Genomic DNA, 17,620 nt, shown 5'->3' on the forward strand with positions numbered 1-17,620 from the left:
TAGACTCAGAGTTGGCCCGAGCTCCCTTAGGAGACAGATATCGGCCTTGTCTGTCCTCTTCCAGTGAAAGATCGCTACTAATATGCAGGTGAAGACCTTTATCCAGGGGGTCTCATATTTGGTACCCCCCTATAGAGCGCCCCTAGACAGCTGGGACCTTAACCTGGTCCTGAGTGTCCTGCAGGAAGCTCCGTTTGAGCCATTACGAGAAATTTCGTTGTCGTACCTTTCCAGGAAGGTGGTATTCTTGGTAGCCATAACTTCCATTAGGCGGGTCTTGGAGTTGGCGGCCCTGTTATGCCGAGCTCCGTTTCTCACTTTTTTCAAGGATAAAGTGGTTCTAAGGTCAGCTCCCCCCTTTCTGCCGAAGGTTGTGTCCTCATTTCACATTAATGAGGATATCGTCTTGCCTTCATTTTGTCCAGCGCCAGTACATCATGTGGAAAAAGCGCTTCACACATTAGACCTAGTGAGAGCACTCAGAAGGTACGTGTCGCGGACGGCACCCTTTCGCCAGACGGATATGCTGTTCTTGCTCCCCGAAGGGCGCAGGAAGGGGCTCGGAGCATCAAAGTCGACCATAGCCAGATGGATCCGTCTAACTATTCAAGAGGCCTGCCGTATTAGAGGCACTCCGATTCCAGCAGGGAACGGGGCGCATTCTACTCGGGCAGGGGGCGCCTCTTGGGCGCTTCGGTACCAGGCTTCGGCGGAGCATGTATGCAAGGCAGCGACCTGGTCCAGCCTGCACACATTTTCTAAACATTACAATGTGCATACTCAGGCTTTGGCAGATGCGAGCCTGGGTAGAAGAGTTCTCCAAGCAGCAGTGGCACACCTTTAGACAAGAGGTGCATGTGGCTTGGATCGGTGAGTCAATCTCCCACCCAGGGACTGCTTTAGGACGTCCCACAGTACCTGTGTCCCCCAATGAGACGAAGGAGAAACATGGATTTTTGGGAGTACTCTCTGTAAAATCCTTTTCTCCGAGAAGCTCATTGGGGGACACAGCAACCCACCCTGTTAGCCAAGTTGGCTCTTGTTTAATTATTATATTTTTTGTGGAGATTAGGGTGGGCCTTTTCCAGACAGATTGTATTTTGCATTAAGGCTGATTTGTTTTGTGTTCTCCTACTGCTGTTGCACTAAACTGAGTTCCGCCCGCAATCGGGGCGAGGGTGTATGCGGCGGAGGAGGAGCTAACCTTTTTTTGTTCACTTAGTGTCAGCCTCCAGGCGGCAGTAGCATACACCCACAGTACCAGTGTCCCCCAATGAGCGTCTCGGAGAAAAGGATTTTAAGGTTTAGTACTCACAAAAATCCATGTTTTCCAAATTCTACAGTGTGCATACCTGGGCCTCGGCTGATGTGAGCCCAAGAAGGACTTTTATTTTCTTTCTTGTTTTTTGAGTACTTTTAATGGTAAAATGAATGGTGTCATCTTGTGAAAAGAACATCCATGACTGTGAAAATGCAAATATAAAAAAATGATGGCTCTTGGAAGATAGAAGAGTAAATGTAAGCTAAAATTGACTGCATCACTGAGGTGTTAATGTAGAAAGGTCGTGCGGTGTAGGAAACTATTTTACAGGCCGTACATTAGAGCTTTACTTTTATGTTTAATCTGACCGAGGTTTATTATTATTCTGTATTAAATATGTTTGCAATTTTTATTTATTTAGGTGGCCTGGGTGACCCGATCAGGGAAGACCGAACTGGCTGAGCCAATCGCCGTGCGGCCGACGAGCGAAACGGGTAAATAATCATAGGATTAAATCACCCGCTGTCAGCAATGACCGGCAGCGCTATAACCGGCACATTCGTAGTGGGGACATTCAGTTTCTAACATTACGCCGCCATCTTGATATGGGATGTGGCCCCATTATGGCTCCACACAGGGGTCACATATTTTAGAGACAAGAATAGGATCGCTTTCTGCCCTGTTAGATTAGGAAAAACTTGCTTTGCAAATGGATGTTTGCTCTAAAAAACAAGCTCCAAAACGTCCTGGTCTTCATGGCTCCTCATCCCTAGCCTGGTCTTCATGGCGCCTCATCCCTATCCTGTATGCATGACTCCTCATCTCTGTCCTGATATGCATGGCCCCATCCCTATCCTGGAATGCATGGCTCCTCATCCCTATCCTGGAATGCATGGCTCCTCATCTCTGTCCTGATATGCATGGCTCCTCATCCCTATCCTGGAATGCATGGCTCTTCATCCCTATCCTCGTATGCATGGCTTTTCATCTCTATCCTTGTAATCATGGCTCTTCAGCTCTATCCTTGTAAGTATGGCTCTTCATCCCTGACCTGGTATGTATGGCTCCTCATCCCTATCCTTGTATGCATGGCTCCTCATCCCTATTCTTGTATGCATGGATCCCTCATCCCTATCCTTGTATGCATGGATCCCTCATCCCTATCCTTGTATGCATGGATCCATCATCCCTATCCTTGTATGCATGGATCCCTCATCCCTATCCTTGTATGCATGGATCCCTCATCCCTATCCTGGTATGCATGGATCCCTCATCCCTATCCTGTTATGCATGGCCCCTCATCCCTACCCTTGTATGCATGGATCCCTCATCCCTATCCTTGTATGCATGGATCCCTCATCCCTATCCTTGTATGCATGGATCCCTCATCCCTATCCTTGTATGCATGGATCCCTCATCCCTATCCTTGTATACATGGATCCCTCATCCCTATCCTTGTATGCATGGATCCCTCATCCCTATCCTTGTATGCATGGATCCCTCATCCCTATCCTGGTATGCATGGATCCCTCATCCCTATCCTGTTATGCATGGCCCCTCATCCCTACCCTTGTATGCATGGATCCCTCATCCCTACCCTTGTATGCATGGATCCCTCATCCCTATCCTTGTATGCATGGATCCCTCATCCCTATCCTGTTATGCATGGCCCCTCATCCCTACCCTTGTATGCATGGATCCCTCATCCCTATCCTTGTATGCATGGATCCCTCATCCCTATTGTATGCATGGATCCCTCATCCCTATCCTTGTATGCATGGATCCCTCATCCCTATCCTGGTATGCATGGATCCCTCATCCCTATCCTGTTATGCATGGCCCCTCATCCCTACCCTTGTATGCATGGATCCCTCATCCCTATCCTTGTATGCATGGATCCCTCATCCCTATCCTTGTATGCATGGATCCCTCATCCCTATCCTTGTATGCATGGATCCCTCATCCCTATCCTTGTATGCATGGATCCCTCATCCCTATCCTTGTATGCATGGATCCCTCATCCCTATCCTTGTATGCATGGATCCCTCATCCCTATCCTGGTATACATGGCTCCATCATCCCTATCCTGGTATGCATGGCTCCTCATCCCTATCCTAGTATGCATGGATTCCATCAGAAAAACATTGAAAAAAAAATCCTACTTACCGTCCCTGCACTCCCTCACAACGTCTTGTTCCGGTACCACCAAGTGCGGGGTCGGTTACCTGTTCCCGCTACTTAAGGGAATGAATATTCACTGCCCTTCACGCTTATGGGCGTGGAGGGCAGTGAATATTCATTCCCTTAAGTAGCAGGCACACATGATCGACCCGCCGCTGCAGGAAGCCGACGGCTGCGACTACTGTGCCCGCAATTACAGAGAAATGAATATTCATTTTTTTTTAAATAAAATTTATAGATTATATTTTTCTAATTCTATATTTTCATTTTCCAGTTATGTATCCTGCGTACGCGAAATGGGTGCAGTCACATCGTGACCTCCCTATAAAGCTCAACCAGTGGTGCAACGTTGTGGTATGTACATGTACTATCATCTGCTGCACGGTAGCCCTATATTGGCCTCTTTAGCCTTTACAATTGACTTTTTTTTTTTTTTTTCCTACCCCTTCCAGAGGTGGGAGTTCAAACATCCTCAGCCGTTCCTCCGCACCCGCGAGTTCCTGTGGCAGGAGGGACACACTGCTTTTGCTACACAAGAGGAGGCTGCAGAGGAGGTATGTCTGTTCTGTAAATGTATTGGGAGATTTTTTAATTAACTCTTTCTCCATATATCCTGCTGACTATAGTTTTGCTCTGCCCTAGCAACTGGCTATGTACCATTAGTACTTAAGATAATGCAGCGGCATAGAGAGATGTGGATTATAAGTCCCCAATACATGAAATATTTTTGGATGATAAAAGTATGTCATAAAACTTAATCAAAATTAGTTTTTCCTGCTGTTTTGCAAAAAAAAAATAACAAAAGTTAATGTAATTAACAGTAATTTATATGTACCAAAAAATGACACCTATATATTGTGTAACTAGTACAGCAATAAAGAAACTATCACACATCCGACAAAATGATTAAAAATGTTATGACTGCCATAATGGAAAAAGAAATAAAAATCTAACTAGTCCAGAATTAAATACTTTAGCAAATGGCCAGAAAATAGTCCTACAGGATCAAGTCTGAATGACAACGAGTAGGATTTCCTGTCCATTTGGCACAGGTGGGTGTAATGTTTCCAGCGGCCCACAAGATGGCAGCGTTGCCCCGTCTTGCTGCCGCTTACCTGTCGTCTTGATCCCGGCTCTGTCCGCCAAGTGTCCTCACTTCACCTTTCTCGGCTTATTCCTATAGGGTCATATAAATGGAGTTGTGCCCAAGATCTGTAATACAAGGGGCCTCGTTATTATTTGCTTTGGACGTCACATTGCAGAATTTTTTTTTTTTTCCTCTCTTTTTCGGTTACACCACTTAAAGGAAACTTGTCACCCCCCACAGGCGGTTTTAAGTAAAAGAGTCACCTTGTGCAGCACTAATGCTGCATTCTGTCTAGGTGGCTCTTTTATTTAGCTTCCCTTCCACCGCCGAAATAATCGTTTTTAAAATTGGTCAGACATACCTGATATTTGTCAGGGGGACAGGGCTTTCCCCCTCTGACAGAGACGCCTCACATACGTCAGTCATGTCCTGCTTTTGAATTTGGTGCTGCCTCCTCAGCGTTCATTTCTTTTTCTGGTGCCTGCTGCACCGCTGCCCTGCTTAGCTCCGCCCCTACTGGTCACATGGTGCTGACGTCATCACAGGTCCTGCTGCACCACTGAAAGAATATTACAGCACAGGTGCAAGAAAAAGAAATGAACGCTGCACCTGCGCTGTAATATTCTTTCAGTGGTGCAGCAGGACCTGTGATGACGTCAGCACCATGTGACCAGTAGGGGCGGAGCTCACCAGAGCAGTGGGTGCAAGCAGGACCTGTGATGACATCAGCACCATGTGACCAGTAGAGGCGGACCTAAGCAGGGCAGCGGTGCAGCAGGCACCAGAAAAAGAAATGAACGCTGCACCTGCGCTGTAATATTCTTTCATTGGTGCAGCAGGACCTGTGATGACGTCAGCACCATGTGACCAGTAGAGGCGGAGCTAAGCAGGGCAGCGGTGCAGCAGGCACCAGAAAAAGAAATGAACGCTGAGGTGGCGGCGCCAAATTCAAAAGCAGGACATGACTGACGTATGTGAGGCATCTGTGTCCAGGGCGGAAAGCCCTGTCCCCCTGACAAATATCAGGTATGTCTGACCAATTTTAAAAAGGATTATTTTGGCGGTGGAAGGGACGCTAAATAAAAGAGCCACCTTGACAGAATGCAGGATTAGTGCTGCACAAGGTGGCTCTATTACTTAAAATCACCTGTGGGGGGTGACAGGTTCCCTTTAAGTCGGGCTGTAAATAAATACAGATTCTTTTCATTTTTTTTACCTAAAGTCACTTTGTGAAATGAATTACTTTAATAAAATGTTCCCAGGTTCCTTAGATTAGAAGTTTCTGACGCTCTTTCCATGCACAGTGAGCAGCAACTTTTTTTAAAGGCACAGCGTCACTTTTCGATACTGCAAGTGCTGGGGGGGGGACCTCACAAAATCCTTAGTTTTCAGGTCTGCAATTGACATTTCTTACATGTAAATGAAATAATGTTTTCATTTTCGAATATCCTGATGTAGAGACTGGTTATTAGGGGGTGCATCTGTCAACCAGCTTGTTGACTGTTTCCAGTAACAGTGAAAGAGCTTTGAAATATTAATTGTCTTTGATGATGCCTGCAGGTCCTGCAGATTCTGGATTTCTATGCCCGGGTCTATGAGGAGCTCTTGGCAATTCCTGTAGTAAAAGGAAGGAAGACTGAGAAAGAAAAGTTTGCAGGAGGCGATTACACCACCACTGTAGAAGCGTTCATTTCTGCCAGCGGCCGAGCGATCCAGGTGGGTAGTAGGAGGAGGGTCCGCCCAAGTTCTTATGGTACTAACTATTGTAGGGAGCCACCCTCTCAGGTAGGCATTAGGTAGCGTTCACACAGGCAATGCGGTTTGTTCCAGACAGGTGCGTGGTTTTTTTTTTTTTTATTTAATTAAACTCAGATACTATCAAAAACAAAAAAGCAACCTCATCTGGTCCTAAAGGTATCACAGAAAATTACAGTTCATTTAGCAGGGCACATGTGTCACCACGGGCTCACCCGAACTGATTACAGTCCGTTATCCCGGAGCAAACATCATACATAGAACAGGCCCAATCTCAATCCCACCAGTCTCGGTGTCTCCTTCAGCCCTAGCTCCAGAAGCTTCCAGCACCAAACAGAAGTGTTCAACTCCAGGCACAGTTCACACTGAAAAGGCTGCAGCTTACACACACACAGACTTGCTAAACTTTCCTATCTGACCCTTCAGTGAGAAACCCTGGCCTGTCCCTCTTCCAGCTATAGCTCACATTCTGGCTGGTCATTCACCATCAGCACACTCGACTCTGCTCCATCCGGCAGACTGACCCAAGGCCATATTTCTAGTAAAAGGCTAGGCTGGTGCATCTAATCAAGATTTGGAGAGCTGGGACTTAACCCTGTCCTACCTGACTTTACTACAACGTGGATAATGTAAAATTAAAAAAAAAAAAAATCCACCAGGGTCCCTTTTATAATTCTGTAGTGTTGTCTCCTCCTATGTGCTCGTTGAAGTGGTCGTCACCGGATGCTGGACCAAGCTGCAGTCGCATGCCACTTGCATTACAGTCTGTAGCAAGTGAGACCCTTGCAATTTGTGATTTGCAAACAAACATGGATTTCCACAACATTGGAGATGGGAGAAAAGCATCTTAGGGAGGGCAGAGAAAACAGGCAAAGATAAAGTGGAAAGCATATGAAGGGGAAATAGATGCAAGATAGAAGCTGTGCAGCTACATGAGCTAATGAAGACTACACAACCCTGGGTACACAGACCTCACATCCAGCCCATATTACTTTGAGGCATACACAATCCTTATATCCAACCTGTACTGCTGGGAGAGATGTACAGAGCGTATATTAAGCCTATATTGCAGGTATCACTGAGAGAAAAACACAGATCTCACATACAACCTATATTACTGGGAGAAAGACACAGCTCACATCAAGCTTAAATTACTGGGACATGGGCATAGAACACACAACGAGCCTGTATTGTTTGTAGAAACATGTTACATCCAGCTTGTATTAATGGGAGACGCACACAAAGCTCACATCCATGCTATATTCTTGACTGACAGACACAGAACTTGCATTGAGCATATATTACTGAGAGAGAGAGACACAGACCTCACATTGAGCCTATATTATTGAAAGATTTACACAGCACTCATCCTAGCTGCACTACTGAGAGGGGCACAGAGCTCACATCCAGCCTATATTACTGGGAGACACGCAGACCTCACATCCAGCCTATATTACTGGGAGACACGCAGACCTCACATCCAGCCTATAGTACTGGGATAGATGCACAGACCTCACACCAGCCTATATTACTGGGATAGGCACACAGACCTCACATCCTGCTTGTATTACTGGGAGATACACAGACCTCACATCCTGCTTGTATTACTGGGAGATACACAGACCTCACATCCTGCTTGTATTACTGGGAGATACACAGACCTCACATCCTGCTTGTATTACTGGGAGATACACAGACCTCACATCCTGCTTGTATTACTGGGAAACACACAGACCTCACACCCAGCCTATATTACTGGGAAACACACAGACCTCACATCCAGCCTATATTACTGGGAAACACACAGACCTCACATCCAGCCTATATTACTGGGAAACACACAGACCTCACATCCAGCCTATATTACTGGGAAACACACAGACCTCACATCCAGCCTATATTACTGGGAAACACACAGACCTCACATCCAGCCTATATTACTGGGAGATACACAGACCTCACATCCTGCTTGTATTACTGGGAGATACACAGACCTCACATCCTGCTTGTATTACTGGGAGATACACAGACCTCACATCCTGCTTGTATTACTGGGAAACACACAGACCTCACATCCTGCTTGTATTACTGGGAAACACACAGACCTCACATCCTGCTTGTATTACTGGGAGATACACAGACCTCACATCCTGCTTGTATTACTGGGAGATACACAGACCTCACATCCTGCTTGTATTACTGGGAAACACACAGACCTCACACCCAGCCTATATTACTGGGAAACACACAGACCTCACATCCAGCCTATATTACTGGGAAACACACAGACCTCACATCCAGCCTATATTACTGGGAAACACACAGACCTCACATCCAGCCTATATTACTGGGAAACACACAGACCTCACATCCAGCCTATATTACTGGGAAACACACAGACCTCACATCCAGCCTATATTACTGGGAAACACACAGACCTCACATCCAGCCTATAGTACTGGGAAACACACAGACCTCACATCCAGCCTATATTACTGGGAAACACACAGACCTCACATCCAGCCTATATTACTGGGAAACACCAGACCTCACATCCAGCTTATAGTACTGGGATAGATACACAGACCTCAAATTCAGCCTATATTACTGAGACAGACACACACCACTCTCATGCAGCCTATGTTACTGGGGCAGAGACACACAACTCACATCTAGTCTGTATTTCAGGGAGGGACACACAGGCCTCACATCCAGCTTATATTACCGCAACAGACACCCAGACATCCAGCCTGTATTACTGAGACACAAGAGTCGCATTCAGTCTGTTATTGGGATAAAGACACAATCCTCACATCCAGCCTACACTCACTGGCCACTTTATTAGGTACACCTGTCCAACTGTGTGTTAAGACTTAATTTCTAATCAGCCAATCACATGGCGGCAACTCAGTGCATTTAGGCATGTAGACATGGTCAAGACAATCTCCTGCAGTTCAAACCGAGCATCAGTATGGGGAAGAAAGGTGATTTGAGTGCCTTTGAACGTGGCATGATTGTTGGTGCCAGAAGGGCTGGTCTGAGTATTTCAGAAACTGCTGATCTACTGGGATTTTCACGCACAACCATCTCTAGGGTTTACAGAGAATGGTCCGAAAAAGAAAAAAAATCCAGTGAGCGGCAGTTCTGTGGCCGGAAATGCCTTGTTGATGCCAGAGGTCAGAGGAGAATGGGCAGACTGGTTCGAGCTGATAGAAAGGCAACAGTGACTCAAATTGCCACCCGTTACAACCAAGGTAGGCAGAAGAGCATCTCTGAACGCACAGTGCGTCGAACTTTGAGGCAGATGGGCTACAGCAGCAGAAGACCACACTGGGTACCACTCCTCTCAGCTAAGAACAGGCATCTGATGGCTACTTTCAGCAGGATAATGCGCCATGTCATAAAGCTCGAATCATCTCAGATTGGTTTCTTGAACATGACAATGAGTTCACTGTACTCAAATGGCCTCCTCAGTCACCAGATCTCAATCCAATAGAGCATCTTTGGGATGTGGTGGAACGGGAGATTCGCATCAGGGATGTGCAGCCGACAAATCTGCGCCAACTGTGTGATGCCATCATGTCAATATGGTCCAAAATCTCTGAGGAATGCTTCCAGCACCTTGTTGAATCTCTGCCACGAAGAATTGAGGCAGTTCTGAAGGCAAAAGGGGGTCCAACCCGTTACTAGCATGGTGTACCTAATAAAGTGGCCAGTGAGTGTATATTACTGAGAAAAACACTCATAGCAAAATCTAATATTTGGATCAGGCTGCAAACTGCTTATCAAAGGATCTGAAAATTATTGAAGGAATGAAGCTTGCAGACAATTTTATTGACTATGTGTTACCACTAATATGTAAAAATAATTCTTATTTGTTGCATGTCCATAAACTTTAAGGGTATACAGACGGCACAATGGCTCCCTGATTATTAGATGCTGTATAAAAAGGGTTAATTCTTTTTCCCTTTTAATTTGTGACCTTCACTCTTCACCAGGCTGTATTTATACTTTTTAGTAGTTTTGATGCTTTTAGCACATTGTCAAGCAGATAAACAACTCCCCACTAGAGATGAACGACTTTACCTTTTTTAGGGTCGAGTCAGGTTTCATGAAACCCGACTTTCTCAAAAGTCGAGTCTAAAGAAAACGGCCGACTATAGGGAAAAGTCGAAGGTCCGAATGAAACACGAAACCCAATGCAAGTCAATGGGGAAGCAAAGTCCGCAGTGAGTTGAGGACAGTAAACATACCTACATGCCGGACCTCTTTTTTTAAAGTGCACGAAATCTCTCTCTCTCTCGTACGTCCTTGCTCAGTGGCTGAAAAAAGTCACGTGCAAGCATTGTGGGAAATCCGACTTTGGTGCTCGTTTTGCCAACTGCATGGCCGACTTCACGCTGTGGTCGGGTTTCGGTCGGCGACACCCGACTTTGTCATAAGTCGGTGACTTATGAATCTGGCCGACCTGTTTCGCTCAACTCTACTCCCCACTTCTTTTCTTGCTTACAGGGTGCCACATCACATCACCTCGGCCAAAACTTCTCAAAAATGTTTGAAATCATATTTGAAGATCCAAAAAAACCAGGTGAAAAGCAGTATGCCTTCCAGAACTCGTGGGGTCTCACCACCAGGACGATCGGCGTAATGACCATGGTGCATGGAGACAATATGGGTCTGGTGCTGCCTCCGCGAGTTGCCTGTGTCCAGGTGAGTCCTGACTCTGCCAGATGATACTATGACGGCAAAGTTATGGCACAGGTTGGTGTGTCCGCACTGTGCCTGCTGTATTTTACCGCTGACACCCTACTCTGGATTTTGAGAGGACTCTGATTCTTGCTGTTTAACCGCCTAAGCTGCCACGGTCAATGCTGACTGCAGCATCTAAGTGGTTATACAGATGGAGAAGGCATCTTCTGTCACCAAATTAAAAAAAAAAAAAGTTGATTGATATTTTTTTTCTTTTGCAGGTTATTGTGATCCCGTGTGGCATCACAAACTCGCTATCTGAAGAAGACAGGGAAGCTCTCCTCCAGAAATGCAGTCAGTATTTCAAGCGCCTTCTCAACGTGAACGTCCGAGCACGAACCGACCTACGTGACAACTACTCCCCTGGGTGGAAGTTCAACCACTGGGAGCTGAAGGTTAGTTACCTGATATTAACCCACTTGCTCGCATGCCACGTTCAGGTGCAAAAGCAAAATTTTGAGCGTGTGAGAGGGGGTTTATTAGGCAGAGGTTTATTGTTGGCCTTTATTGCGGTTTCCTCATCCGGTTGTAATCAGCTGTAAAAATGGTCAATTATAAAACATCGAAAATATCCTCTGCTTGCACTTTATGTGTGACTGATTACACGGTGAACGCTCGCTGGTTAGACATTGAGCTTAGGTTTTATGAACCTTCCTGTCTGTACTGACAAATATTACTCTGCGTCTCTCTCACTGCTTGTATGGATTTGATTTGACTTTGTAACCATTTAATGCAAAATGTCCTACATGTAAAGTGTATGTTACAGGTGATGCTCGTAACATAACTCATTCACTCACCTCACCGTAAAGCCAGCAGCAGATACCCTCTAACTTAATAACAGTCCGATGGATGATGCTATCCAGGCATAGAAAAATTTAAAGTTTAGGATTATTGGAACGCAGTGATAAAAAGAAAAAATGGCTTTGATGTTAAGGCTCAAAATATCTGCGATCCTAAATGTATTAATGTCACAAGCATCCTATTTTTAACCCCTTCCAGACATTTGCTGTACATGTACGGCAGGTTTTGGGTCCCTGCCTCATACATGACTGGTGCCAGCTATTTCATACAGACAGCGCCTGCTGCTTTTTTAACCGTTTCAGTGCTGCAATTAATCTCAAGACCGCAGCATTGAAACATTGAGATCCAGAGTTTTGTTTCATTCCATTGTTCATATGACCTTACCCTTCTCCCACAATGGTTTGCTATGGCAGATAGGTCCAGTTTGCCACTATCTTTGTACTGCTATGACGCACAGAAGTGCTTAATAGGAGATTGTTAATATTTACTGAAATATTGCAGCATACAGTACAAGTGATTGGGACTATAAAAAAGGGATTAAAAGTACTAATAAAAAGTCAAACGTAAAAGTTTAAATCCCTTTCTTTACTTTGAGCAAAAATAAAGAAAATTTAAAATTTCACAGCGCTTGAATTTTTTTCTCTAATTTCTCAGTACATTGTATGGCATCATCCAAAACTACGACTTACCCTTCAAAACACCAGCCACCGTGTGGCCATGTAGACAAAAAAAAAAGTTTTGGCTGATGGAAGAAGGGGAAGAAAACTTCAGCAGTATTTATTGACATGAGCTGCAATACCATACACAAACTGTGCATAGATGTGGCACTTTAAAGAGGTTGTCCTGCATTTTTTTTTTTTTTTTTTTTTTAATTTCTTGTCTTGCTTTACACAGGGGGTCCCCATCAGACTTGAAGTGGGGCCCAGAGACATGAAGAGTAAGCAGTTCGTAGCTGTCAGACGGGACACCGGAGAGAAACTGACCATACCTGAGGATCAGGCCGAAACAAAACTACAGGATCTTCTAGAGGAAATTCACAAGAACCTCTATAACAGGTAACACATCTACACTTTATAATGCCGCTAGCAGCCATAGTGACTGAATTCTGGAGATTTTAGCTGGATTTTGGGGTCACTCATTACCTTCCCCTTCCTCAGGGCCCTCAGCGATCTGACAAGTCACATGGTTGTCGCCAACACAATGGAAGAGTTTCAGAAGCTGCTCGACACAGGGAAAGTAAGTAGCTTTTACTATTTCCAGATTAGCCCCTGAACAACCAGGCCTGAAAGAACCACAATTACCCTTCATTCTGTTTCTCCTTACAAGAGATTAACCCCTTTCTGACTTTGGGCATAATGGTACGCCCATGTTGGACTCCCCCCTGTTTGGTGCAGGCTCTTGCGCTGAGACTGCACCTTTCCTCACACACAACAGCTGATCTATACAGCTGACACAAAGTACACGTGCATATTTGCAATGATGGTCTAGCTATTTTGAGGGAATGGGGATAGATTAAGGCTGCATGAAGTTGTCACCAGCCAGTTTGTGTGGTGCTTTTGGGTGCATTGTAGTTTGATGGAACGTGATAGGCCGCTCTGAACAGACGTGGTTTTATGGAGCTCCTAAAACTGTATAAGTTGTGGTTAGTCCTAATTTCTCGGGGTAGAGCATTCTAGAGGATTGGTGCAGCTAGTGAGAAGTCTTGGAGCCAGGAGTGGGAGGTACGGATTTGGGGCAGCACGGTGGCTCAGTGGGTTCGAATCCCACCAAGGACAACATCTGCAAGGAGTTTGTATGTTCTCCCCGTGTTTGCGTGGGTTTCCTCCGGCTACTCCGGTTTCCTCCCACACTCCAAAGACATACTGATAGGGAATTTAGATTGTGAGCCCCATCGGGGACAGTGATGAAAATGTGTGCAAACTGTAAAGCGCTGCAGAATATGTTAGCGCTATATAAAAATAAAGATTATTGTTTATTGTTATTAGTGTGGATGTTAGCGAAAGTCGCTTGCGGAGCATAAGAAGCAAGTAGGCCGATAGACAGAAATGAGGGAGGAGATGTAGGGGGGGTGCCGCACTATGGAGAACTTTGTGGGTGAGAACAAGTACTTTGAATTGGATCCTATAATGAATGGGCAGCCAGTGCAATAACTTGCACAGAGTGGAGGCGTCTGAGTACCGATTAGCCAGATAGATGACCCTGGCTGCTGCATTAATGATGGACTGGAGAGGGGAAAGTCGAGTGAGGGGGAAACCAATTAATAGAGCGTTACAGTAGTCCAGGCAGGAGTGGATCAGGGCAACAGTGAGGGTTTACTCTGTCGCCTTATTGGGGGACACAGAACCGTGGGTGTTATGCTGCTGTCCACTAGGAGGCGACACTATGCATAATCTGAAAAAGATTAACTTTGGCTCCTCCTCTGCAGTATACACCCCTGGACGGCGTCAGCCTTCTCCAGTTTTTGCTTAGTGTCGCAAGGAGGCACACCTAAGATTTTTTTCTCTTCCGTTTTTTTCCTTAATTTTTTTCAACGGATTACAGATGAAGAAAAGCGGGTCTCCAGTGAGACCCCCGGCATGGCTCCCTCCTTGGTCCCCTATTAAGGGGTACCCGGTTGAGGTCGAGATGGCTCTTCCCCATGTCGCTCCTTCCCCAGTCCCTCGGGTACTGGTTCGAAGTTGAGGCCCCCCCCCTCCTTCCCCAGTTCCTTGGGCTCTGGGTTGAGGTCGAGGGTAGGACGAAGCCCCCCTGACGGTGACAGCAGCACCCTCCCTAATCCCCCTCTGGGGGCATTAGGTCGAGACACCGCAGGTAGGGCCTGTACCAGGTACCATTCGGCCACTTACATGTCCAGGGACCCCAGCCCAGCTGCGGGCTCCTGTTTGGACCGGGGGAGGTGCAGGCAGGCATGGCACTTGTCAGAGACAGGGCTCCCGGCACCCCTGTCTCTGCGGCAGCACCAGCTGCATAGCGCCTCAAAGGGACCCCCCACAGGGCCCAGGTGGCGCTCATGTCCCCACCGCTAGCCTACCGTTCAATCCGGGGGGGTCTGGTTGGAATCCGACCCTCCCCCGGACAACCGCGCCGTCCTGGAGCCCTTCTGGGCATGAGCTATCAAATTTATGCCGCGGCTTCGGCCTAGCCGAAGTCGCCGCCTTATTCCCGCCCCCCGGATGACGAAAAATGACACTACAGTGTCATAGAAGGGGCGGATTGAGACAGGAAGGGCGCGCTTTTACATAGCTCCGCGTGCCCTTTTCAGCTCTCCGCCCCCTTCCCCCTCCACCTCAGAATCCGGTGGCCATCTTGCTGCACCTGAAGAAACTGAAGGCAGCACAGCAGTCTCTGGGGGGCACAAGAGGATTTATCAGCGCTGGACCTAGGGGGAGCACCGGTGGGGTAAGATCACAGCTGGGTTCTTTGTACTCAGCTGTGAGTTCCTGTGACCTATAACGCTCCCCTACTCCTTCTTTCCTCTGCATAGATACCCCTGTAGGGCCTCTGCAAATAGGTACTATGTCGGGCTCAAAAAAGGACCAGGCAAGACTGCTTTTACGCAGTGTGCACAGCCTGCAAGGCCACTCTCCCCAGCGGCATACCCGCACTGCTGGGACTGTACCCAAAGAACAGCAACGCTTCTGCGGCCACTACTGCTCCGGAATGGGCGACTGAGATGTCACAGTCTATAACAAAGTCTATAGATAACCTGACCTCCTCACTACTGCAGGCTCTGCAGGGTCATGTCTCGACTATGAACGTTACCCAGCAAAGGGACGTCCGGTATCAGGAACAGGCCGCTTACGACAGTTCGAGACGTAAGCGGACCCACAGGTCGCGTTCATCTGCGTCCTCACATAGCACTAGGTCGTCCCCCTCCAGGGAGAGACAGTGGCTACAGGTCACCGAGACCGTCCCCTGATAGAGAGAGACAATGTGGATCTCCACAACGATCCCAGACTCAGAGGGCATATGTGACTCCAACTCAGATAACGAAACAAGGAACGCTCTGCTCCCTTGTCCCCCTAGCAATGCTGCGCTAGTTGAGGATATAATCTCTTCCATCCATCCTTCCCACAGAAGGACACTAAGGATTGGACAGATCCGCCTAAAGTGGATCCTCCAGTCTCTAGGCTGGCAGCACAAACGCTTCTCTCGCTGCCTGACAGCTCAGCCCTCAAGGACGCAGCAGACAGGTAGAACGCATGGCTCGTTCAATCTTCGAGGCGGCAGGTGCCTCTTTAGCTCCTGCATTTGCTTCAGTTTGGGCAGCCAAGGCCATTATGGCCTGGGCTGATCTATTACAACAGGGCCTCCAAGCTTCAAATCCTCAGCTGGCGGACCAGGCGGTGCAAATTGCAGTAGTGGCAGATTACATGGTCCATGCAGCGTTGGATTCTGCAAGAGGGGTAGCGGAAATAGCATCAAACGCCATCACAATCCGGCGTATTCTCTGGCTAAGACAATGGAAGGCGGATGCGGCCTTAAAAAAGTCCCTAACAAATCTCCTGTATTTCAGGGGCTGTCCTTTCGGTGAAAAGCTGGATACAATGATATCCAATGCTACCGGGGGTAAAAGTACTTCCCTCCCTCAGCTAAAACCAAAACGCACGTTTAAAAGACGTAATCAATCTCGTTTCCGATCCTTTCGGATTTCTTCAGGCTAGTCATAGAATCATAGAATCGTAGAGTTGGAAGGGACCTCCTGGGCCATCTGGTCCAACCCCCTGCTCAAAGCAGGATTCGCTAAATCATCCCAGTCAGATGTCTGTCCAGCCTCTGTTTGAAGACATCCATTGAAGGAGAACTCACCACTTCTCGTGGCAGCTTGTTCCACTCATTGATCACTCTAACTGTCAAAAAGTTTTATCTAATCTGTGTCTCCTCCCATTCAGTTTCAACCCATTGCTTCTAGTCTTTCCTTGTGCAAATGAGAATAAAGATGATCCTTCTACAATGTGACAGCCCTTGAGATATTTGTAGACAGCTATTAAGTCTCCTCTCAGTCTTCTCTTTTGCAAACTAAACAATCCCAAATCCTGCAACCTTTCCTCATAAGACAGGGTTTGCAGACCGGTCACCATTCTGGTTGCTCTTTTCTGAACTTGCTCCAGTTTGTTGATGTCTTTCTCGCTCCCGGCACAAAATCGTAACAGTTCCCCTCTCAGGGACAACACACGGGCGGCACAGAGGCTGGACAGAAACTGGCAGTCAAAGGAAAGCCAGGCAAAATCCAAGGGAGGGAAAGCTCAGACTTTTCATTCATCATTACTCATCCCCTCCGGAAAACACCCCACTTGTAGGCGGACGACTGCTACTCTTTCAGCAGGTCTGGCTGCCTATTACAGAAGACAGGTGGGTCAAGGAAATAGTGTCTTCAGGATACAAGATCGAGTTACTACCAGCCCACCGCACAGATTTTTTCTCTCTGTCCCTCCAAAACCTCCACTCAAAGCTCGAGCCTTCCATCAAGCGGTTTCATCCCTCCTGCAAGCAGGAGTCATAATACCGGTTCCAGCAGACGAGCGCTTACGAGGGTTCTACTCCAACCTGTTCGTGGTGCCCAAAAAGGGAGGCAGCGTCCGACCCATACTAGACCTCAAGCAACTGAATAAGTATGTTCGAGTTCGTCACCTTCGCATGGAATCCCTCCGGTCAATCGTTGCGTCCATGGAGGAAGGAGAATATCTCGCCTCCATAGACATACAGGACGCATACCTGCATATACCGATTGCTCCGCCCATCAGATTTCTCAAACTCGCAATCAACCAAGACCATTACCAGTTTGT

At 47.0% G+C, this 17,620-nt stretch overlaps 1 protein-coding gene across 3 annotated transcripts in view; it reads left to right on the forward strand.

The window, feature by feature from the left end:
- The window catches only part of LOC141056887 (bifunctional glutamate/proline--tRNA ligase-like), a 69,803-nt gene that overhangs the window by 42,101 nt on the left and 10,082 nt on the right, over window positions 1–17,620 (forward strand). For all 3 annotated transcript variants that reach the window (XM_073553330.1, XM_073553332.1, XM_073553331.1), the window contains 8 exons: window positions 1,683–1,755; window positions 3,717–3,796; window positions 3,895–3,996; window positions 6,090–6,245; window positions 10,797–10,994; window positions 11,255–11,428; window positions 12,729–12,889; window positions 12,992–13,070. In XM_073553330.1, coding sequence (XP_073409431.1) covers window positions 1,683–1,755; window positions 3,717–3,796; window positions 3,895–3,996; window positions 6,090–6,245; window positions 10,797–10,994; window positions 11,255–11,428; window positions 12,729–12,889; window positions 12,992–13,070 — 1,023 coding nt within the window. The remainder of the gene's footprint in view (window positions 1–1,682; window positions 1,756–3,716; window positions 3,797–3,894; window positions 3,997–6,089; window positions 6,246–10,796; window positions 10,995–11,254; window positions 11,429–12,728; window positions 12,890–12,991; window positions 13,071–17,620) is intronic.

Source organism: Dendrobates tinctorius, unplaced genomic scaffold, assembly GCF_039654945.1.
Source record: "Dendrobates tinctorius isolate UK_male_01 unplaced genomic scaffold, ASM3965494v1 ptg000201l, whole genome shotgun sequence".
In the NCBI taxonomy this organism is placed as follows: Eukaryota; Metazoa; Chordata; class Amphibia; order Anura; family Dendrobatidae; genus Dendrobates; species Dendrobates tinctorius.